General features: G+C 37.8%; 1 protein-coding gene across 2 annotated transcripts; it reads right to left on the reverse strand.

Moving 5' to 3' along the window:
* Positions 1–559: 559 nt before the first annotated feature.
* LOC122513469 (unconventional myosin-X) lies at positions 560–25,863 on the reverse strand. 2 transcript variants are annotated; one of them, XM_043629841.1, is made up of 14 exons: positions 25,253–25,863; positions 18,728–18,834; positions 15,767–15,829; positions 9,370–9,622; positions 8,446–8,780; positions 6,971–8,357; positions 6,634–6,886; positions 6,239–6,274; positions 4,340–6,040; positions 4,086–4,275; positions 2,568–4,014; positions 2,212–2,495; positions 1,664–2,113; positions 560–1,572 (listed from the first exon to the last, which is right to left on the reverse strand). In XM_043629841.1, exons 1-14 carry the CDS (start codon positions 25,278–25,280, stop codon positions 1,360–1,362), a joined length of 6,747 nt encoding a protein of 2,248 aa, XP_043485776.1. In that variant the 5' UTR covers positions 25,281–25,863; the 3' UTR covers positions 560–1,359. The 2 variants fall into 2 exon arrangements, with proteins under 2 accessions (XP_043485776.1, XP_043485777.1); XM_043629842.1 differs by lacking the exons at positions 9,370–9,622; positions 15,767–15,829; positions 18,728–18,834; positions 25,253–25,863 and having other exon boundaries at positions 8,450–8,531.
* Between the last annotated feature and the right edge of the window lie 105 nt (positions 25,864–25,968).

Genomic DNA, 25,968 nt, shown 5'->3' on the forward strand with positions numbered 1-25,968 from the left:
TAAATCGGTAGATCGACTCGGTTGTTAATAAAAAAATGTATTCGCGTAGATATAACAGGCGCGAACACGATTAGCAAAAATTCATTTATCAAAACCTTTAGTTAGGGAACTTGTATTATAATATATTTGTAAAGAAAGCAAATTGTATGTTCATTTTTACGTCCACAATTCATTTCAAGTGTATGTGTATATGATTTATCTTTTTTTATTTCAAGTCTTCGATATAGAGAGCACTTTTTTCCATTTTCATTTCGATCGATTGATTATGAAAATGATCTAATGCAAAAGTCAATTTGATCGTAAGCAACAATACTTTAATAATCAAAAATATCTCAAATATCAAAACAAAAAAAATCGTTATAATATTATTAAACTTATCCAAAATATCAACGTTAATAAATAATTTTTAAATATATATTATCTCTAATATCAAAACGAAGAAATAATTATTCTAATCCAACTATCCAAAGAAATAATAAATGATTGAAATATCACTTTCATAATTAATCGATCCACTTGTTTATACGCATTGAATTAATCTTTGTTTCATTTTTTTTTGGTCTATTTTCTATTTTTTCCTCTCTTTCTCTCCTCCTTCATTAACATGGCAGTTAATTTGTTACTCGTATAATTGTTGCTAAATAATTTCTACTTTCCGCCGGCGGTAGCTAATAAATATCCTGTGCGCGTGCGTGTTTCTTTTAATGTATCACGTTACTCACAGGATTACTAATTCTAAATTGAATAAATATCGGAAGAAAGTATCTATCTCTTTTTTTTTTTTCTTTCTCTCACCCTCTCTTTCATTTTCCTATATATTTATATTTATATTTATAACTCTAACGTTCGTTCATTATTATATTAATTACTTCTCGTAATCCACAATAATCGTAGGCCTTGAGAACCATATTTTAAGTAATCGAATTAAATGAAAACACTAGCATTATGCGATTTTGCCTATTTTGCGAAAATGCACCGGGAGAAAAAAACCGACGTTCAACTCGCTGTATAGAAAAGAAAAATTATATTTTGGTCCGGGCGATATGATTGGTTCATAAATGTAAAAGTTGGTAAACTTATGGCACTTCGACAACGAAAGTTTATAATCAATTCTTTTATATAATCAATCTTCTTTTTCTTTCTCTCCCTCTCTCCCCCTTTTTCTTCCTTTCGTTCGTTAAAAAAAACAAAAGAATATTTATATTTACATACACACTCGTTGACAAAAAGATATCACACATTTGTGTTATCGTTTAGTCGAGAAAAGTGTATATCCCATAAGATATTTTTCCTCACTTCTCAGATTAGAAGCTGAAAATAGTTCATTGTCGATAGGAATGAGGATTTCTTTGAAACATTCTAACTAGCTTGAGATTGTATCACTGGAGCACCCCTGTGTAACATCGAAGCAGGCCTTGATTTTCTTCCAGTTGCATTTCCTGGAAGATTCGAGGTCGCTTGTTGATATTGTTGCGCAATCGATTGGGCTATCACGGAATCTCTCTTTGGTATTTCCGGAGGTGATTGTAACACCTCCATGTATTCCCTTATTAAATTAGCTATTTGGTGTGCCTAAAACAAAAGTCAATTAGATTAGATAATATTTCTTTGTATTTCAATCGTATTGTTAAATTTAGATGAATTCATTCGTATATCATTTTACCTGAGAAGTTGTGAGTATAACTTTGCTCTGTTTTTTATCGGTACAAGTGATTATCATCAAACTACTAATAGCAGGATTGTAACTAAGTATGCTACTGTATTCGTAAGTACATAAAGTATTTCTCGAACGATGTTCGAGTAAATGTAATCCTAATTGATCGACTGCAAGCCATAGGACTCTGGGCCAATTCGATGTGAACGATTGCATCACGTCGAAGATCGTAGCCCTATGCAAAGGCCACGATTGGATTAAATTTAAAAAGGCTTTCTTAGCTTCCGGCGGTGTCATTCCTCTTAATGATTGATGGTGTTGAAGGACTCCTTCTATGCACACCGTCGGTACTAGTCTTGATGGTAGGCAGTGACTCGATATCGTTCGATACTCTTGCTCGGCTAATCCGTCGTGACAATCACCGAGTTCTAATTGAGCTTGTAAAGCCGTTAACATCATCTGCAATAACAAATAAGCATCGTTTTTTGGATATTCATTATTTCCACTTCCAAGGGGTTGCAAAGTTTCGGAATCAAAATAAATATTAATATATTTACGGCTTCCTTTTCGGTTATGGGAAACCGATCGGCACGAAGATCGTGAAGAACTTGATGATAAAGCAATTCTTTTTCCACCGGATCGTCTAGATTCATGTACTGATCGAGGAACAGGTGTTTCTTGAATAAGAAAAAGTGATGTGCGTGTTTCCTCTGCGGTTGTTGTCCTTGTTGGGATGCACTGGCCGATCTGTATCGTTCCCATTTCGACATAACGTCAGCTATTTTTTCATCAGGGACTAGAGCTCGTTCGGTTGGTCCCAATACCTCGTAAATGGCATAACCTAGGATCGAAAGTATCGTGATCGGTAATAGAATATCAAAAATGATGCGTCTCGATCGAAGAATTTTCTTACCCATAGCTGTTTCTTCAAGGCCAATCTTAGCTTTGATTATTTCCATGACATCAGTCGCAGTAGCGGACGGATGAAATTCAACGGCATGATATTGTCCATCCATAAAATGAAATCTAGCATAAATTGGTCTACGATTGATCGTACACATGATCTCTTCCCTGCTAGGTGGCCATTGCCTTTTTCTCGTTCCTTGAGTTTTGTAAAGACACTTCTCGGCGAATCTGGCGTATTTTCCTTCTTCGGTGACGTAATCGCTGGCACATCGTTTCAAATGTGCTATTAGATATTTGCGAATGAGTTTCTGCGGTGGTAGAATAACCGAGCATGCCAAGGAAAGCAATGCCCAATGCCTTAGATTAACTCGACTGTTTGGATCAGGATGGTCGGTGGTTTGTTTGATCAATTGCAGATACAATTCTCCCAAAAGAATATCTTTTCTGATACACCTTTCCATAACCGTTTGTATAAGATTGACGTGTTCGTCCTCGACCCTTCGAACGGTGTCACCGTTTTGACCAAGACCAGCATAAGTTAAAATCAATTGGAAAACGCTCAGGGCCATTTGATCTTCCGGATCAGGTAACTTGGAAAGAGTCTGTGGTATTGGTTGTCTACTGAAAGCCCAATAAGCATACGGAAAACCTTTGTAGGTTTCACCGTGATCCGTAGCACTACCGTGTTCTTGTCTAAGTTTTTCTATTCTATGCTTTGATAATCTTCTCAAAGTATTCCTCAAAAATCCACCACCGGAATCTTGAGGTTTCCTTAGAATCTCGGCATCTACCAATGTTCGACGACAATTAACCAAATTGTGATAAAGCCTGATGCGATCCTCGTTGGTGATGGCTTTGAATTTTTTCGCAGGAACTTCGTTTTCCGTGATCCATCCTGCTAAGGCAGGACAATAGCTCACGATTAGACTACCTATCTCATTCTTTTGTGCTGTCTCGAATACAAAACACTTATGCGAGCTATCAGGGTTGTGTCGTAGCAAGGAAATCGTTATGAACGAGTCGCTTGGGTCCAACATTATACTTTCAACGTCCTGGTAACGATATTCGGACAATACAAATTTGTCATCAGGCTTGATCAACATCAAACCATCGCAATTGATACCCAATATCAATTGATTGCCATAAGACCAATATCCTCGATACGTTACGTTGAACATCGTTGTACCGTACAACGGATATTGCATGACACAGGAGAGATATAAAACTTTAGCTGCTAATTCCTTACGACCAGCACCGTATTGTCTATGCGCTTGTGCTATGATCGGTACCCAAACGTCATCGCCACGTGCTCGACTTATTCGATACGGCAAAAAACTATCAACCTCGCTGTAATAATCTAATCTGTCGTTGTCTTTTGGATCACCCAATGCCACTTGAGCTTGCAATCCTGCCAACTGTAAAGCCACTTTTTCGGAGACTGGAAAATCATCGCACTAAAAAATAGAAATTTCATTAAACAATTTGTTGGAATAATAAAAATGATCTGTTGTACGTTTGACGATACCTTTACAACATTATATACAGCTTGTGCATAGAGCATGTTAACTTCAACCGGATCTTGGGATATTTCTCGCGTGTTACGAAACAGTCGGCGTTTAAAAACGAAACGATTGTCTCCGCTACCGAGAGTCGCATTATTTCCACGTCTTAGGGTCGAGAATGTCGATTGGGATGTGTTCAATTTGCATTGTTTCCTATGAAACAAATGTATTTTCTCAAATGACGACAACCTCAAAGTTAGATTTTCGAATTACTTACATTTCCCATGCAGCTATCACGTCGTATAGATAATCATGAGCCCTAACGTGTTCCTCTCCATCCGGTCTGCTTTGATAAATGGCCCATCCTTCCAAAGATCTGAGACCCAATTTGTCAGCTAATTTAGCAACAGCGTCAGCTGCGGTGTCAGTTGGATGAACATCGATAGCCTTAGTTCTACCATCGAGAAAAAAGAATCTGCACACTATCGTACCCAATCGTCTCATCGCAGCAATCTCAACGGTCGAAGGTGGATATTGTCTACAGGAAACTTTGGTGTTCTTGCAATTGTCGATGCACCATTGCACGTATTGTCTTAGTTTACCTTCGAGAACTAAATTCTTTCGAAGAAACGAGACGAAATATTTGTAAAGCAATTTGCTCGGTTGAAACGCAACGATGGCCAAGCAGAGTAACAACCATACGCGTTCGGCCCATTCGGGATTAGGATTATTGGTAGCTTGTCTCATACACTGTACGAATATTTCATCCCTCAATTCTTCCCGTTCTATTCCATACCCGATGATACTTTGTATCGTAGCTATTTCTACGTCTAATTTCATCTCTCCACGGATATATTTACACAGATCCCTGAATACCGAACAGGCAACGTTAACGTTGTCAGGATCGTACATATGAATATGAGAATTGGGAATGCTAGATCCTTTGTAATAAGTGACCATTTCATATTTCGGAATGAATTCGACACTTTTGCCACGTGATTTTCTCGTAAGTGTAGCCATTATCGTTCCCTCGGGTGATCTTTCGTGACTGTTGAAATAATTCTGCGCAAATTCGACGATATCGTGATAAGTTGCTTGTTCGATATCCTGTTCCCTCTTATCCTCCAATTCTTGCAATTTACGTTCGACTCTACACTTTCTTCTCTGTTCCCTTTCGATAGGCGGTTGCGGTACTTGTGTCTGTTGTTGTTGCAATTGTTGTTGCTGTGGTTGTGGTTGTTGCTGTTGCTGCTGAGTAGGTTGTTGTTGTTGTTGTTGCTGCTGGTCGTGACCATTTTGTTGCGGTTGAGATATTTGTGTTGGATGATGATGATGATGATGATTGTGATGCAAATGATGGCCATTAGAATTTTGCGAATCTGGTCGTGGTGGAGGACTGCCAGCAAGTGGTTCCTTTACTTTACTGATAGGTATTGGTGGTGGAAAACCACAACCATCGCCGTTCATTGTTCCCGGACTACCATTGATCATAATGGGACTACTAGGCCCACTTTCTTCTCGCGGTAAAACAGATTCGTATATCGGCTCGCCGTTATCCGCCGAGGAGTCCCCGTTCAATGCCAACGGAGGAATTGGCGGTGGTGGTGGAGGTGGTGGCTCCGTTGGTTCGGGAAGACTCGGTTGACCCAACTTTCCTGTACTCCCACCTATTCGTTGCGCTTGCTGTACCGGCGTTACTTCTTGACCATTAGGCGTCGTGTTAATCTTCGATTCCACTTTAGAATTCATTTCCAATTCCTGCTTTATCACCGTTTCCAATTCGACGTCCAAATCTTCTACGAGGTTGTCCATCTGTTCACCGATTTCTTCGATTATTTGATTGCTCTTCGTCGATTGGACGTCGGATAAGAATGAAAACAAATTGTCCAAATCGACCGATTGCAAATCAGACGCCGCTATCTTCGAGTTCATTTGTTCTGCCATCTGAGTCAACGTTGCTATCTCTTCTTGTGCTTTTCTGTTGGGAAAGAAAAATTATCTTCGTTACAAAGCGTCATCTAGATTTATCGGGAATTTATTTGAAACCAATACTAAAAGCAAAAGCTCTTTTGGATTCGTCGATGAAATATTGTTCACGCGTTTCGCGTCACAAACATGCAGCAAGAAAGAAGAAGGGTCGTTTATTCGTCAGCTTCGTATTTTTTGACGAACTTACCCTGGTTCCATTCCAACAATACCATTGTACTGCGCGCTATAAGAGACACAAACGAAACACTGTTAACGTATCGTCGACTGTTCTCTATTTAACAATTATCCCAGACGATTTTGCGAGACTCTACCATTTGTACAGGGTGATATTATTATTTTCTACATTTCCAAATACAGTGACCCCAACAGTCATCGAAACTTTGAAGCAGTTGGCTTAACTTGAAAAGTTTTCGAAAGGAGTAACTACTTCGTCAAATTGTCTAGACGATTTTGGACCAACGCTAATAGCAAGAGCTTTAGATTATTTGTAAGAAATCACCCTGTACATCGAACGAATTCGTGCATACATGAACAAATCCACGGTTGTTCACTTTCTCGGATAGTCGTATACTTAAATGATACCTTTGACTTTCTTCCAATGCTTTCTTGTCCTCCATCAATCTTCTTTCTTCTTCCAATCTTTCTCTCTTTCTCATCTCTTCGTCCACTCGTCTCATTTCCCTCAATGCCGCGGCAACTTCCCTGGCAAAAACACCTCTCAAATGGCTTTGTATAATAATGGCTGCTCTGCGTTTGCGAATAAATATAATTCGCAGTTTCCAGCCGCGGTAGGCGTGCTGTACTTTCAACGCGGCCTCGCGAATCTTCTTGTACTCTGGAAAAATAATCGTGCCAATTGATTAGGAATCGTAAGATTAATGAAATCGACGATCGAACGATTCTAAATATGTGTACCCACCCTTTCGTACGATGTATCCTCGCCAAATCTTTTGTATCATCAAAGCATTGCTGCTGACCATTTGATTTCTAGAATCTTCTAAAGGTTCGTGCACGTAACTACGTAGGAAGACTTTGGTTTTACCAATTTGCCATTCGGTTTCCGGAATACCTTGGCTACTGATCAACGATCTAACAGCTTCTCTGTCATCGCGCGACAACAAATTACGTCCCCTGTCGAGGCATCGATATCTCGCGACGAAATCGTGGAAACCCATGTGTATCGGAAAGCCTTCCTTTCTTATACGAATGATATCCAACATTCCGAGATATTTCAATTGATCGAGAACGAGTTTCTCGTCGTAGTGATTCGAGACTTTTTCCATGTTGGGTTTGATGCAACGCGCGTACCAAGGTATCGTTGCTTGCAATACGTCGACCAGGGCTTGCAATTGGTGTCGAAAGGAATCGCACAACGTTGGTTTACCCTTCGACGTTCCGCGAGACATCGTTGTTGCCGCGTTACCAGTCGCGCGAACTATCGTACATCCCAAAAGGTCTTGATAAACTGTGATCTCTTGGACGAACTCGCTCGTACTTCTCGACATGAAGTCAAAAAACACGTCCTGTTGAACGTCCCTATTCTTTTCAACGAAACCCTCGACCGTGTAAGTCACGCAACCCGCGTAATGTCGGATGCCAAATTCTTTTTCCCACCTACGACGATCGTCACCTTTGACGTAGCACGGATGATTATCGAATTCGGCGTGTAGGTTAGTCAAATATGCCAGATCGGAACCTTTCGGCATGTGGCATTGTTCGGTGAGCAATTTTAATACGCATCTCGGTGGTTTCTCGATCAATTCCAAACACATGGTATTGTCCGTAAACGTTATGTGAGAATATTGAATTTCTTCCTGACGATAAAGTTCTTGTTCCAATGCGAAAACGTAATGGTTGAAGAATTTGTGAAGCTTCTCGTTGGTATAATTAATACAAAGTTGTTCGAAACTGTTTAGAGAAAAATTCTCGAACCCAAATATGTCGAGCACACCGAGAAATCGTGAACTGTCTTGTCCAGGATTCGTACAATTATTTATATGATTGATCAACCATGCAAACGTTCGCGAATACAATGCTTTGGCCATTGCGTGACGATTTTCTTTGGCTTCTTGCACCTTAAGTGGAATCTCTGTTATGTTACCACGTACGTTGATTTGCCGTATCAGCACGACCTTTCTTAAATCCTCCACTTGAAGACCCAAAAGTGGGGCCACCGTTTCGATTATTTCCTCATCCTCCTCGGTCAATTCGCATCTTTCACCGTCGACATCTTCGAAATTTAAATTACCCAACCATAAGATCGCTGATAGCACGCGGAATATTCCCTCGCACATTTCTGGGGCCACCTGAAAAGGTTCGAATAAAAGGAATAATTAGGTGAACAGTTGTCAAATGTTTAATACGTTTAATCTGGGGCTTTGTTTTTTTTTTTACTTGCAGCACGTTAAATGCCAGCCTCAAAGCGTCTAGTTTTTTGGAATCCGATATCCCTCCAATTTTAACGCATCCGGACTGATTAAGATACTTGTAATGAATCGCTGGTTTTAGCTTGAATTGTTCGGCAAATTCTTTGTCCCTCGTACCAGCCTCCACCAATTGATAAAGGACATGATAATTACGTTCCCCAGGACTTTGAAACGTAATACGACTTTGTTCCAACAAATAATCCTGAATGATACAACCCTTGATCATCCATTTGCTGTCGAAGCAAACTTGCATGAATTTACCAAATCTCGAACTGTTGTCATTTCGCACCGTCTTAGCGTTACCTGTAGGAAATAAATCATTCGGATGATTAAAAATCAATAAAACTCGCACTCTTTTCTTCTATTTTCTAAGAAGGGATTTTTAATTTATATATAAAATGAAATAAAAAGTCACGACAAATGGGAACTGTTCTAGATTCGTAGTCGAGTGCACGTTTCGATTTATCGTAACATCTGAAGAGAACGTTTCGATTCTTATTAATCCTTCCTTTTCCCCCATGACCCAGATTCTACCCCTCGCAACTGCATTTTACACCTGAATTGCCACGCTCGTCCTTGACTCAAACCACTGTGAATCCTGCCTTTTCATTTCTAAATGACATTGCACGCATGAAACGGGGGTAGGAAAAATGATCTCTCGTGTTTCTTTCATTGAAGAATCTATGTCAAAAGATTACACTTTGCGAACGTATAAAACGATAAAACTAATAAATTCAATAGTTCGGTGTGCGTTCAACACACACACACACGAACAAAGCGTGAAAGAAATTAATTATCAAAAAAGTCACGCGTTTTGTTGTTTCATTGAAATATCGTTTGGATCGCGAAATGATTATTGGAAATGAAATAATAACGATACAAAAATAATTACCAAAAGCTTCTAAAATGGTGTTGGCTTCCAATATTTGTTGTTCAACCCAAGTGTCGACGTTGCTAGTGACGGAACATAAATACTGCAAGATGAATTTCGTTGTCTCGGTTTTACCAGCACCACTCTCGCCGGATATAACACAGGATTGATTACTTTCCGTATCTTGAAGCGATCTGTAGGCTGCCTCGGCTAACGCGAAAACGTGTGGCTCGAGTGCTCCTATTTTTTTTCCATGATAACGACTAACATATTCCTGCAAAAATAATCATTTATACAAATCATAAAACACATTTGGCTCAAAAGGAATATGTATTTGTTCTTATTGCTTACATTTTTATCAATTAAATATAATCAATTGATTCGTTCGCGAATTTATGATTGGGTATTGATCATCGATGATCTTTTCTCTCCCGATCGATAAATTTTTCAGATTGAGATTCTTTATGGAATCATTCGATCATAATGAAAACGCATGCGTAACTCCGATGATACTTCGCGTAACAAAGAGATTGCAAAAAAGAGGGGAAAAACGAGAATGAGAGGAGGAGGAGGAGGAGGAGGAGGTGGAGGAGGTTTTAGCATCCTCCTTGTAAAGCGGATTAATTGCAACGCGAATCCGATGACGCGTGGTGTAGTAGTTAGGATATTTACGAGCGAGTTTCAGTAATCCCCTTTTCGTTTGTAGGCCGACTCCCTTGGGAATAACGTGCGGCATAAATACATGCATATATGCGCGTATGAAACTACAAATAAACTCATGGAAAGTTCTTATTAACGAAGCTACTTGGAAATCAAATCGAAAGATCGATTTAAAATTCCCCCTTTCTTCCAAAACATTTTCTACCCGTAAATATTAATAGGGTATTGCAACGATAGAAGCCACCAATCTGCTATGAAAAATATTCCTTCGTTTGCTCGCAAATGTTTTTTTCAATTCGTCTCTGTAGATTATTATTTATTCTTCATTATTTAATATATTTTCCATTTGTTAGCGTTATAAAGTTACGAAAGGAGCCAAGGTTTATTCGCATTCAATCGTAAAAGTATTCAGGAAAAGTGTCGTGGTTTACGTTTATCTCCGGTTTACACCGGATACACTGATATATACATTATGTATGTAAGCAAACGTTCCTTCAGAATGCAGTACAGGACCCCACATCTTTCTTGCGTAGTGCGGAAAGAGGAAAGTTAGCTTGCTTGCTTGCTTGCTTGCTTGCAAGTAGTGTAACCTAGTTTTGTGTCAGACGCGAACTCCTCTTTTCCCTTTTATTTCTATCTATTTTTATTTATTAGTCGACAGAGTTTAACATGTGGAGAGTTTAATATTTCGGAGACAACAATAGGAAATGGGTGCAAATTTATTCGCGTCAAGATTTTGAAGATACTTGGAAAGAAAAAATGGAAGTAATGTTTATATTAAATAAAAATTCACTGCGTCTTTATCCATGTTTTATTTCTTTTTCTTTTCTTTCTCTAACAACTCGCGTATTCTTTAACTTAATAAAGTTACGATAGTGACTTCGATTTTTGTATGCAACAAAAGCAACTAGAAGAGTTTTTTAAACAAGCTTCTTCCTCGATCTAATAATGTCTTCATTTTCTTTTCTATTTTTCTTTTACCTTTCCTCCTACTCTTTTCAGTCATTTCTTTTTATTTTATTTTCCCGTCTCGACGATATAAAAATAGAGAATAAGAGAAAGGACGGTTCCTATTCAAAGTCAATTGTACTTTTTCTTTTTTTCCAATACGATCGAATGAAATGAAATAAAATCGTAGAATTGTTGATTATTATTTCGATCGCGAATCATTTGCAAGTTAAAGAGAACTTTTTTTTTAGATATTAATATATCGTCATTGAAATATTTCTATGGATTTTCTAATGATCGAGAAAAATTAGGCGCGATTGATTTTAAATGGAATATCAATTGGAGAAAACAAATATATAATTTTTATTCGAAGCAAAAACAAATGTGATACCAATTATAGATAAATCAAATAAATGAATTAGTTTACTCGAAATATATTTCATAAAACGCATCACCCTAAATTCAATTAGGGAAGTGTAATGATCCTGTTGGAATTAGTCGTTGCGGTGGATGCATCTTCTTTCGTTTTAGATAAAAAAGAAAAAAGGAAGAAGGATGGTTGTGTTATCGATGCGCTTTCAAAGCAACACCAACCACCATCACCATTACTAACACCACCACCACCACCACCACCACCACCACCACCTGAACACGTTAAAGGGATCTATCTGCATATGCTTGTGTTATTTTTAAAACTCTCGTTTATTTTCCTTCCTATGAGACGAGTATAGTGTGTATAGTTCTTTGAGAGCTTATCCATAGGATTCGAGATAAAAATACATCCGCGAGATAATTTTCTTCTTTTCTAAAAATAAACACCCTACGAGGGAGGGGGAGAGAGAGAGAGAGAAAGATGTTTGATAATAAATCAAAGGAAAAAGGAAAAAAAAATAAAAGATTTAGGCATGAATTTTCAAAGACCATTCCCTGATCTTTCACCCTGAAATTCAATTGAAATTCATTTTATATCATCAGGGTTGTCATCCTATTTAAATTACTTTTTTAATTAGTTCAAATTTCCTACCCGTTAGAATAAATTCTTTTTATAAATCATTGGAATAATCGTTGTACGTTTAGTATTAAAAAGTGACCTAATTCATAGACGTTAGAAGTATCATACTCTTGTTAATCGTGAACTAGGCATGTTGATCGAAGAGAGTCTTTGAGTTTTCGAGACCCCTAGGCTGGCAAACACTGGATAGTCTCACGTGTCTCGAAGCATGAGCTCTTTTTTTTCCCTTTTTTTTTCTTTCTCTCTCTCTTTTTGCTACTCTTTCTCTCGTTGAGTATTACAACACGTCGAGAATCCGCGGAAATTACACCACGAAATGGGGTTGCGAGGCTTATGCACCCGAGAAAGAAAAAGAGAGTTCACCACTTCTCGGTTCATTTCTTTATCGGGTCAAATCTTGTTCATTATCATATCGCTCGAGTGATATTTAAAAGTTATCCTCGAGAATTGGGTTAATATAAAAAAAGAAAAAAAAAAAAAGAAAAAAACAGAACAAAGAGAAAAATTAAATCGACGCATCATTTCTTTTTCAACTGTTTTTCATGCCAGAAAGTTTATTGGAATTTGGATTCCTTGGTTTTCCTTTACATCATCGTTAATATACCATACCATAACATACTTGTAATTTGCATTCCTCTGCATTATAGGCTTGGAACTTTTCAACCCTCCTCTATTATACGCCTAACTATAAAGTAGGAAAAAATCTTGTCAAGACTAGAATTTAAAATAAAAAGAATTCGATGTTTCGTCGAGTGGGGGGTGGTTCTCCCCTTATTGGAACATTGACTAACAATTGAAATTTATTTATAATAATTCTCTCGAATAATTATTCGTTTGTTATTTATATTTTTTTGTCGATATTTGTTTGAACGTTGAGATTTGTTTGTACGTATTTGTACGTAAAAGAAAAGGTAAAGATTAATTCGACGGTGTAAACGTTTGCGGAATCGAAAATGGAAGGTTTCTCTTATTATCGGTGATATCCAACACCGTAATCGAGTTCTCGAGTTTTAGCTCGACGTGGTCAACCTAGTCGTGCTAACGGAAATTGCATTGCTCCATAGTCGATCCATCATTTGCTCTTCTATCGATCTACCATTAAATACGACACGGATTCGTATTACTTCCTTGTAAGAAGAAATGGTAACATAACTAAATTCGTGCCAATCTATCAAACACCCATCGTTTAAAGTTCTTCGATTGACGATCAAATTCAAATTAATCTAATACCGAAACCCCTCCCCTCCCCCCCAAACATTTACCCAATCATTTTGATAGTCCCAGTAGAGTAAGAATCGATTCAAAATCATCGTCGAACAGTTACTTATTTGCAAAGAAAAGAACATTTGTATTTGCGTACGCGTTTTTGACGATTCAAATGAGCCCACCAAAGGGTTTGAAAATCAGCCTCGAACCTAAGAAGGTAGACTCTCTCGTGGTAGGAGAAAAAAGCAGCTGGCAATGAATATAAAAAGAAAGAAAAGTGATAGAAACGGAGAATGGGAGGAAAAGGCAGACAAAAAAGGAGTAAAAGAAAGAAACAAATGGTGGAAAGTAGCCGAAGGCATTATGGCGAAGAAGAACCCAGTGGACTAGGAAGAGGACGACGAAGAGGACTAGGACGATGAGGACGAGGACGAGGAACTTTCCGAATCCGATGCGAGCGAGCTCCAGTCCCCGATCAATAACGCGGGGCGTGCACACCACCATTGCTTCCTCCTACCGCCCTTTTCCTTCTTCCTTCAACACCAGAACGAACTTTTCTCTCTTTTCAACGTCCATTCATTCTCCCCCTTGCATGGGTGCAAGCCTTTTGTTGACCTTCAAAAATGCCTGGCCATCGTCGTCGGCCCTTTTACCCCTCTGTCATTTAGGACACCAACTTTTTGTCTTGGAGGTCTCTTCGAATTTTCTTTTTTTTTTTAATTTTTTTCTATACATTTACTTCTAGAAGAAATTTCTAACATATTTCCTCGAGTTCGTTGAAACCGCGCGATGGATTGTTTTCGTAAAAATTGACTTTGGAAATATTAATAACAATTTAAATCTAATACGCGAACGAAAGGAAAAAATGAAAAATTCAAAGGAGAAATATAAGAAAAATAAGAAGAAAAGAGATAGACAAGTATGCGGTTATCACTGAGCAAATTGCTTCCTATCGGCTTATCGTCATCCGGTAGGGAAAAAGGGAAAAAAACAAAGATGAACAAAAAAAAGAATGCATTTGAAAGTGCATCGCGTGTCGGCCGACTGATTGACCGACGCAGCACTTCTTCTGCCTCTTTACTACCTCTTCTCTCTTTCGCGCACACACGCACACTTTTTTAACGACCCGTTTAATCTCTATTTCTGGCCACACGCGGTACGTCGAACACACGCGCACACACCAGTTGTAAGTAAACATATGCAAGACATATATATATGCGTGTATGTGTCGTGTGTGTGTGTGTACTTAAAGTGGCATCAACTACTCGAGAGTACCCGTGTCTCTATGTCGCGTTAGGGTAGTGTATACCACAAGCATGTTCTTCTACTCCTAGGGCTTAGGGTTGAAAGAAGAATTTACTTCGGGATCGAGTGGAAGCCACTTTGTACCTAAATACGGTTCGTTGACAATCTTCTTCTCTTACGTTTTAAACGCACGACACTTTTAACGCCATAAGAAATATTCGGATAAGGAATACCGATATACCCTTTTTCTTTTTCTTTTTCTTTTTTCTTTTTTTTTAATCCTCGAAAACAATTGGACGTATTGTTGCATCGAATAGATAGCGGAAACGTTTGTTCGTTAATATATTATTGGTAATATTTCATTGATAAATATTAAATAGAAACAAGGATTATAAATTGTAACACCCATCTCGTTGCATCGCGGACGAATACCATAGAAAATTTGGTATTGTTTGCGTTGGTAATACCTAATTAACACTTTGTTTCCCCGCGTGCAACTCTCATTTTCGGTACACGCTGAAATTCAATTTTCTCATTTGCAATGTACCCCTTAATGAATTTTTAATTAGGAATAAAAAAAGAATTGACAATGAAACGTGGATTTTTGTATAAGTAAAAAAACATAATTCACGACGCAAAATTTTGTTCCCTTTTTCAATGTAGATTTAATAATCAACATAATCTACATACTCTCTTGTCGTTCGTATCAGCACAAGAATGCGTTGCGGCTTCCGTTTCCTGTTTTCATTTGGTATGTGAGATTCCGATAATATCCTATTGATAATGCTTCAAAATTACATCCTTAGTTTTATCAATTTATAAACTAAATACTTGGGGGATTATTATTCGCGTCGAGAAATTTATTATTTGTCACATTTAATTATTGTTTAATATTTTATCGTAATATCCTTAAACAATTTGTAATAATCTAGAAGAAAAATTGGTACGATCGAATATAAAAAAAGAAACAAAAATAATCCAACATTATATTAATTGTTAAAAAGATAGCCGTAAATGTTTGAATTATAAAATCCTTTTGTTAAGATCCAACACAAAAGAATCGATCGAAGCTTATCGATCGTTTGATCGATGACCGATTGATTTATACCACGAACAATCATCTTTATTAATTATCTGTTCATTGTGTCGAATATTTACTATTCTTTGACGATAGGATATTTACTTCCTGTGTACCAACAGGAAACGTAAAAATAATTTCGCATTGACGCGTAAGCTTAAAACAAAACGTCAGACACTCTTATATTATTTGATATATATTTAGGTTTAATCTTATTACCCCGTTATCGAGATAGAAATTACGTAACAAACGAAACCAAAATTACTCACGTTCGTGTAAAAGTCGACTTCCTTGTAAGGATTAACAGCAACCAGAATGGATCCCGTGTAAGTCTGCATTTATTTTAATAATCTGAGTTAAGGAAAACTACGACAAATAACAAAATATTGAAAGTAGGGATAAACAAATTCGTAGCTAGACCCAATCGATAAAAGTTAGCATCGTTAGGATCCCTGAGTTAGGACAACGACATTTGCTTATGTTAAACGATGAAAAAAGGGGACCAGGATGGGGGGGATTGGGGGAGGGGAGGCGAGGGATAAATAGGGATGCAAGTTATACTTGGTATGACGTCACGCGAACGATAGTTATTTAGGGGATGACTCAGAGAATGGTACGGGCTAGGAATAAAAGAGGAGGGAGGATAATATATCCATAACGTTTGTTACCCTTCTGTGACATTTTAGGGGTACGACGAAAACCATACCAAGTTTCGCTATCAACGAAATGAAACTAAATCTTCGCCATTGCTCGGGGTGATAGGAAAAGGCTTGCGATATGTTCTAATTTAAATGAACTTATTATTCTAAGTATTTTCTTTCGAAATCTACCTAACGATACAACTGGCCTGCATTCTTCTATTTGATGTTTCTTGAGAAGAGTTAGAAGAAAGAAAATAAAAGAAAGATGCGATGTCCGAAATGTTGAACGTTTTAATCCTGCTGAACAACTACCCTCAACCTTTCCTCCTTGTACTCGTTCGGTCTTTTTCTTATTCTCTTTCTCTCGTTCTCGCATTCTCACTTTGAGCTGTTTGCACCCTGTCGTGGCCCAATTTCTTCGGTTCGACGGCTTCTGCAAACACGGGATATGCTAGCTTCTCGAGACTCGCTGCTGTACATCCGGTTTTCTGACCCTCGTATTTCTCTCTCTTTCTCTCTCTTTCCGTTTCTTTCTTTCTTTTTCTCTCTCTCTCTCTCTCTAACGGCTGTGTGTTAAAAGGTGGGCGAGCTCGTTCTACTCGACGAAAGCAATTGAAGCCGGCTAAGAGCGCTTTTGCTAGCGAAAAGTTAATGAGAACGCACTGCCACCACCACCATCATCTTCACCCCCTTTTGCCCTCCCTTCAAGTATCTTTTCCCTCCTGTTTCCTATTTCCTTATACAGGTTTATATGCGTCTTTTGAGTATCTGCAGTTTAAGACGAACGAATAAATTGAGAAAAATTACGAATCGCGCGATGAAATCATACGCGTCATTCTATCTACGAATGTAACCCACGATTCTGACGTTTACTCGAAGGTGAAAATATTCTCGGTTAAATTAAAAATCAATTACAGTTTTATATTAGAACTAAATGATTTTGCGTTCGATTGAATCTAATATGATAAGAAATAAAAATTCTCGACACAGTTGGGAAAACTTTGTTGAACCGATTTTGCGCGAAGACTATAAAACATTAAGACTCGAAAGCATCGAGTTGTTGAATCGTTAAAGCAAACACATAACTAGAAGATTACTTTACAACGTGGTTCTACGCAACCCACGCTTATCATCTAAACGGACGTTCCTCTAAACATTACTCGAGCACGAGGAAATGCTCATTAACGAATTGCCCTAACGATCCGCTAACGAACTCGAATCATCGAACTTAACCTGGTAGTTTCGATAAGCCCGATTACTTTAGACTACCTTTTCAATATCGCCAATTAGAATTTGTCCTACATTAAACTGATTGCGAATTTCCTATCGATTTCGATTACCTGTGCGAATATTAAATTCAATGTAATTCGATGAATTAAACGCACACCGAATGAAAATAATTCCAATTGATTGGAACTCGCATTAGTCCCTTAGAGATTTCATTGAATTTAATTAAAGAACAAGGAACACTGGCCGTTCGTGCTCGCGCGTAGCTGCATTTTATTGGAACGCGATGCAGATTGTTGTGCAATCCAAGAAAGAGAGAAAGAGATGATGGATTGGAATGGTTCGAAGGGAGCTCGCAGGCTTCGTTGAGAGCTCGCAAGGGTTGGAAGGGGTTGTGAAGGGCTTGGCGGGAGTCTCGGAGAAGCAAAAACGACAGTGGGTCGTCGGTGTCGGTCGTTGGGTCGGCAAACCGAGGACGAGATGAATGGGTCTGGCCCTGGGGTGGTTCACCAGCTGACTGGGGTTGTCGCCATGGCAACCAACTAACCCGGGAGCAATGCCCCACCCCTGCAAAATTCATACGTCTTTCTCTCTCTTTCGCACCCAACACACTTTTTTTTTTTTATTTATATTCCTTTCTTATTTCTTTTACTTTTCTTTTACTTTTCTTTTACTTTTCTTCTTCATTTATTCTACCCTAACCCTATTCTATTCTACTTTATTCCCTACGGGAGGTCTTATGATTTCATTCGACATTTTTTAATAACTATATTCGATAGACACGATTCCTATATTTCATAATTTACATTTATATATGCAAATAGAATGTAATATTCGCGCATAAATCAAAAACTCAAATAACGAATCATTGTTCAACATAGAAACTTCTAACGCGTCAACGCTTGGAAACTTGTATCTAATTTACTATCGGAATAGCAGTAATCAAGAATACATTTGTTAGGTCTAATCGATAAATCTAAACGTTCTTATCTAATACTTGGAAGAAATCGGAACGTCTGAGCTCTTACGAGTACACCCACACACACACAGATACAACACGTAGAGACATTTGGAGATACAAACGACATACTTAAAAGAACCTTTTTCCACTTTCGGATCCTTCCAAGAGTTACACAATGCTCGATCATTCTAAAGAATTTCTTTTTAGCTCGTTCGAGAAAGGGCACCTTGGCGCAACCCTTTAAATACTTCCGAAAAAAGTCAAGTGGAATGGTGGAGTAAGAGTTTGCCATATATATATATATACACTTAACAAAAAAAAAATCTCTCTCTTTCGATTCGCCATTTCTTCTATTTCTGCGAAGAAACCACCGTATATAAGAATTGGTAAGAAAAGGATACATAAATCTGGTCCCTTTCGTATCGAACTTGAAGGTTCCGATTAATCCCCGTCTCGTCGATATCACTGATGACTGTCATATCCGGCACCCCAAACTCGGGGCTCGAGCCTGAAAAAAGAAATAAAAATACGTCATTAAAAATGCATTTCAATTCATTCGATATTATCGATATTCCAGTTTAAACATGCGCGCAATCCAACGTATTAAACTAAAGTTTCATTAAAATATTATTAAAATAATATTTGGCTAATAATAAACAGGTGTATGCGAATGACTAAAGTGTTAAGTTGACGATGGAATAACGATGCAATGGCTATTCGATTAGATTGGCAAAATGTGTCGGTGAAAATCAAAGGAATATCAAGGTATTGTGTCTAGCAAGCCACCTGTTAACCAACCCAACCAATCGCTACTGCTAGAGAACGTCGGGAATTGACACTTAAGTCTCGTTCGATCGAGAATATACTATGGTTTAACCATACTCGCAGTGTCGTCCCATAAATTCTATCGCTATTGCTACGTTTATTTTTCTAATCTTTACAACGAATACTCGGAGAATTCTTTCAAATCTTTCCTTTTAAATTTACCAACATAACATACATTGTCTGTGTATGCGTGTTAATATAATTAATTAAACAACGTTACGAATATAACAGCAACACGATCGGAAACTCGTCGTCCAAGATCGAAAAGATGATTAACAATAAAAGAAAAAAGAAAAAGAGGAATGCAACAAAAAGAAGATAAGAGGGTAAGATGGAACAAGACATCGGGGTATAAAAAATAGGGTGAGGGTGGTTAATGATCGAGGGTGCTTTTAGTCCCACTCGTTTGGACGTTTATGCGAAGTTAGGAGAGAGGGAGGGATCTCCTCTCGCATCGGTGATGAAGAGAAAAGTATCATGCAATTTCCAGTCCATTCTTCGAGATCGTTCGCGATTTAGTTGCATCCTTCTATACTAAAAATGATCCCTTACACGAGTATGCGGGTATAACAATAGTCGCGTATAATACTTAGACTCTAAGGGACACCCCCCTTCCATCCCCTTTCCATCAAAACAAAATCATAGAAACGATGGAATCGAGAACAACGAATTCTACCCAAATGAAAATTGCGCGCGCAACGTTTGGAAAATAAAATGCAGAACAAAATTGGCTCGGGCTGGTCCTCGAAAAAAAAAAAAGATGATCTTACGGCAGCTGACGTGCAGGTGTCACGGTCGTGCAGGTGTACAGGGCACGTGACCAATGCACCTGCGCGTGCCCAAAAAATTGCACGGCTTTTGATATTCCTTTTTCTTTCATTCGCGTAACGTACGAATAATAAATCAATGTTCGATCGATGCGTTTTAACGATCAAAGAATATGCGATTTACTTGCAAATTCAATTTAATTAATTTTAAGATCAATCTAAAGAAACATCTTATAAGATAGGTTCAATTTGAGAGAATCGCAGTTGCAAAATCCGAGCAACGTGCATTATTGGAGTTTGCATAAGAATATGTGTGGGTTAATAAAGTGTCGTTTCGTGGAACGAAACCAGTGTCTAATTACGTGACGGAAAGTAGTTTAACGACACAACAAGTTGTAAGCTCGCTCTTAAGAAGCTTACCTACCTTAGGACTAAGCATATGTATGCGTGTATGCATATATGCGAGTACCTAGATCATTTCGCTATTCTTCTCATATAATCTCATTATACTTTATCTCAAATTTTCATTATATTCTTAATATAATAATATAAGAAGAAATAACAGATAAGAGAAAGTATTTTTCGATGGGGCAAAGAAAAGACTAATTTTGAATAATATTTAGAATTCTAACGATAGATATTCGATAAATTCAACTAGCTGACTATTTCTCGCGTTGTTATGCAACGATCAGGATCCATCGGTAATCTCTTTTTAAACCGGTGACCTAAAAATAGCGCAATTTTTCGACAAATCGATATTTGAAAAAGCAATTTTGACAAGCCAACCGATCAAAACATTTCCAACGAATATTTTTGTCTGGAATTTCTTTTCATTCTATCTAGTTAAAGTCCCCCCCCCTCTCTCTCTCGTGTGTTTTAGAAGGCGAAAAATTGTGACGTCGATGATCGAGGTCGAAAGTTTCATAGAACGAGCCGAGCCGAGCGAGAGACTCCGAGAGGTTCTCAGGGAGGTCGACGACACCTAACAACGGGAGGAAATAATTAACTCCGTTCATTACCATAGACTCGACGTTTTAACCTGTCCAAAAAGACAAGCATATACGCGTATCTGTGTACAATATGAATGCATGTGCGCGTAAGTCATCTTGAATTGTCTTCCGAGAGAACCGGAATTCGAACGTTCGACACCAAACGACGACTATCCAGGATGAGACGAAATTCCAGGGAAGACGGAACCGCTAGGATGCCTCACATGACTCATTCTACGTGTATCTGACAGAGCAAGAGAAAGTATAAGTGTGCGTGCGTGTGTACATATGAAAGTTAGAGAGCGAGAAATACTCATTCCAAGTTCCCCCCAGACATCTTTCACGTGCTTCTTTTATTCCTAAGTTCAACATCATTTCTTCTTTTTTTTTTTTTCAAATATTTTTCTAATCCTACGCGATTAAAAAATAGCTTCAATATTTCATACGTTATTATAGTCATATGTGTGTGTGTGTGGGTGTTTAATAAATATGCACGAATTGTAATATCAATGTTTGTTGGTTATCTTATTTTTTTGTATTTTGTTTATCTCAATTCGATTAACAATAAGAATAAGAATTCGAAGAGAGAACGGATGTTGTTTAAGAATATCCGTTTACCGAATCGGTTCTCTCCTTGTTGTTTCTTCTACGTGACATCCACATAAAGAAGTAACCGTCCATGGTTGCATTTAGGTAACACACTGGTAAACGTTTTCATCGTGCTAACTTCCCTTTTGGTCGAAGTAACCGAGTGCTTTGTACTCCTGACACTGGATACATACAAAGTACGTATTTATACTGTAAGTGGCTTTATCATAAACGCTTTGATATCTCCTGACATTTAATGTAAACACACGTACACCCTCGTACACGGTACACGAATCGCATATACGTATATGGAATATATCGCGTTGCTCGGAAAATTCGTGAACGTTCCATACAAAACCTTTATATTAGATTAATATTTGTAAATACGCGTACAACTTTTTAACAAATCAAATCATATTTTTCGAGCGACACCTTACGGCAACTCACTTTTACGCCTTTTTACAATTACGTCCTTTTTTTATACGTTACGCATTTTGATCATCAAATTCGCGCTTTTAATAATGAAATTCAACCTTTTGCAAATCGAGTTCGCGCACCTTGATTAATGAAAATTCAATCTTTTTCGCGTCCCAACCTATTTCCATCTACGTCATACGTGATACTGTTACAAAACTCAATTTATGGGAAACAATTTTCTACTTGTTCGTAATATCAAATTTTCAACGGGAGAATATAATTCACCTGGAGGTTCTACGATTTTCTATGCCACTTTCTCGCACATCGACGCTATCCTGTTACAAAACTCAATTTATGGGAGAAACGATTTTCATTTTGTTCATAATTATAAATTGCGTTAAATAGGTAAAACTCGAGTCGCGCAAAGGAAACGAATACGATATAGAGGCAAAAACAAAGTAGCCATTGACGACAAACTTGCATGAAAAAATTCAAAAGTGTTTCCTCTGATAAAATAAAAAAAAAAGATATTAAAAATAAATCTAGAAAGAGGTGTCTCGTCACAAATATTTAATCTAATCTGTCTCCGTTCGCGTAATCTGATGAGAGGAAAAAGACTCCGATTCCATTTGGATGTGTCAAACGTTGAATCTAATATGAAATCATTCTAATATAACGTTCCAAAGAAATAACGTTAACACCTTTGCACATTTAAAAACATTTATGCGATATAATTTTTGCTTTTTTTTTTTTCTGTTAAATAATTTATCTATAATACAACGAACGTGTGTAAAATAATAATGATGGACGATGTAAATACAATTGAACGATAAAATGAAACACAATAAAAATACAAAATTCGTAACGATTTTGATAACGAGTACATATATAAATTAAAATAAAATAAATCAGCTCGAACGCGTTCCTTGCTAACCGATACGTACAACGGAAAATGATTAAATAGACAATAGTTTCTTATCGCGAATTCAATATGGGGGGATTCAACAACACTGGCAAAAAAAAGGAAAGAAATATAATAAAAAAGCTTTGGAAAATTCCATGTTCGGTAAATTAAATCGAGAGCAAAATAAAAGGATTCTTCCAGATGTGTGTACACGTACGTGTACGCGTATGTGTGTGCGATCTCAGCAACGTTTTTTCCATCTCTTCGTAACTACTATACTTCCTTTCTTTCTTTCTTTTTATCGAACGTCCCCCCTCGTGCCAACTTCGACCAAAGCTAAATGCGCGTGTGCGTGTGCGTGTGTGTGCTCCCTACATGTCCCAGATTACGCGAGCGCAAATAAATCGAGCGTTAATTCGAACGCGTTTAATAAGGGCCGCGAACTTGATACTCGTCCTATCCTCTCCCCACCTCCCCCCTGTCCACCCTTTGTTTATACTTATCTCGGTCAAACCTCTCTCCCTCTTCCCTTTGACTTTTTTTTGCTGGAGGGGTGCCGCAATTTTCCCTATTCCTTTTCATTTATCTATTGTCTTAATGTTTTCTTTATTATCTTTAATTAACGTTTACTATTATAGACAATTTCTTTGATATAATATTTGAAATATATCGTTAGGATGATTCAACGTGAAAATGAAACGTAAAGATGACTAATAGCGTTGGCCAAGAAAATTCGGTACCGGTTTTTAACATCGAATAAACATTTATCTACCGTCACGAACCTTCCCTCATTTTTTTTTCTTTCTTTCTTTTTCTTTCATCTTTTTTCTCAAATTTCGTCGGAAATATCTAATCTTCCTTTTTTTTTTATCACGACAAATATTCGCCATCTTCTCTTTGCATCTCTTCCCGTCTCTTCTATTTAACTTTCCTTTCGAGAGTTTTAACTTTGGAACGCTTTTTTACCCGTCGACAATTTCGAGGTAAGTCCTATTAAACGAGCAACCAAAAAACAGATCAAAGCGAAAGAAGACAAAAAAGGAACCTAAGAAGGATGGACGGTCAAACAAATTTGACTACCCTAATATTCCTAAACAAATTGGAAATATTAATTATTATTTTATTGGTCGATCGATCTTATCAACCACGTTGGATTACTAAAATCAATCAACTTGGGTATGATCATTAAAATGAATGGATGATTCATTTGGAAAAAATCAAAAAGAGAAAGTAAAATAAAGCGATAATCGTTTGATTGATTTATTAGAAATTTCCAAGATTTCATTTAAACGAGAATTAAATTATTCGAACTCCGATACGTTGCTTAGAAAATTCTTCGAAATGGGGTTCGAGAAGAAGCATGAAATGTGGTATGATCGCGTAATAATTATCGTGCTTGTAACTACGTTAAAACATCCTACTATGATAATAATTCGATGCAGGCCGGTAGAGAAATTTCATAATGAAATTGCAAAACGTTCGCTTTAATGTCATAGAGTTAATTCCTTAATTCGAACGTCAGTCGCTGTATCCAAAATTCGTTGCTCCGAGCAACGACACGAGTGTCTCGTTCTTTTGTCTACTCTCTTTCTCTTTCCCTTCGTTTTCTGTTTTTAAAAAAAGAAAAAAGCCTTTTCTAAAATCAATGACACTCGGAGACACGAGCATCAAAGAAAGGCAAGCAGACTGACTAACACTGACTCCGAATACTTTGCTATTTTATACAACGTTACTCGATTACTATCATTACAAAAATTATCCTTCAAAAATTTGACTCGGCGTTTGTACGAATACAAAATGTGATCATAGTAACGTGAAAAATATATAATTAAATAAATACAAATGAATTTCTCCAAAAAATCATCATACGAATACTTTGTTCGTTATTTTCTTTTTCTTTCTTTCTTTCTTAATATCGTTTTTGTTATAAAGGGCAAAAAAAACTGTGTTGATTCGAGGAGCGAATTAGAACACGTTCCTACGATTACCGTCTTTACATTGTCACCCTCGTAAGATATCAAGTTGCACCACCCAAGTTTTCTCTTATGCAAGGCCACATTTCACCTATGCGAGAAGAAGAGGAAGAAGAGGAGGAGGAGGAGGAAGAGGTGGAAGCTGCTGCTGCTGCTGCTGCTACATCGAAAGAAGAAGAAGAAGAGAAAGAGGTGAAGGAAGTTAAAGAGGAGGAAGATAACGCTTACATGTGTCTCTTGTCGTTCTATACACGCTTTCTCGCTAGATCGTAACAAAAAGGAATACGGGGGGAAAGAAAGAAAGAAAAAAAAGAAACAAGTCTAAAAAAGAAATGGTAAAGAATAGGGGGAAAAGTTAAAAAGATAGGAAGAAAAACTAGAATAAAAGAGAGAAAGAAGAAAGAGAGAGAGAGAGAGAGAGAGAATAATAAGAGGGGTAAAGAAAAGAGCAGAAACGACTCACCCTGAGTGAAGTGTTTCGCGACGACCATGATGTGCGTGCGTGCGTGCGTGCGTGCGTTGCTGCTCACTACTGCTCGAGAGAAAATTATTCTCTCCACCACCCCCTTTTTCAATGTCGTCGTCTAAGGCCGAGAGACAATTTTTGCCTTCTATGCGATCCTTTTTTAAACAATATGAAGGAAAATTTTCTCGTCCCCCCCCCCAAACACACTTCGTCGAATCAACGATTACCTCCGCCGATCGGATTGGAAAAAAGGTTCTGACGTTTAAAAATCACATGTTCGGACACGCCGTCCCTCCTCCTTTTATCATCATCTTCATCCTTCTTTGTCCAACACTCCTCTTCTTCTTTTTTTTCCTTTCCCTTAGCTTTCTTTTTTATACACCCGCACTGTGTACCCCTCGTTATCCCCCTTCGAGAGCAACTAACGCACTTGCGTGGAGATAGTTCTTCCTACCTCTTTTGACAGGATGAACAACAAACAACACGCTCGATGGTTGCCACCCGACTGAAGACATCAGCAGCCCAAGGCTTCCCTTCGTTCACGATCGCCACCACCCTGACTCATCGACTACTGCAACTTACTACGCCATCTGCAACCTTTTAAACCTTTCAGACGCTTACCCAGCCGCCAGGTGTAAAAGGATTCTTTTTCTTTTTTTCTTCCTCCCTCCCCGACAAATGAAACATTTTAACAAAAAAAATATAATAAAAGT

Source organism: Polistes fuscatus, unplaced genomic scaffold, assembly GCF_010416935.1.
Source record: "Polistes fuscatus isolate 324 unplaced genomic scaffold, CU_Pfus_HIC Scaffold12, whole genome shotgun sequence".
NCBI classification, from domain to species: domain Eukaryota; kingdom Metazoa; phylum Arthropoda; class Insecta; order Hymenoptera; family Vespidae; genus Polistes; species Polistes fuscatus.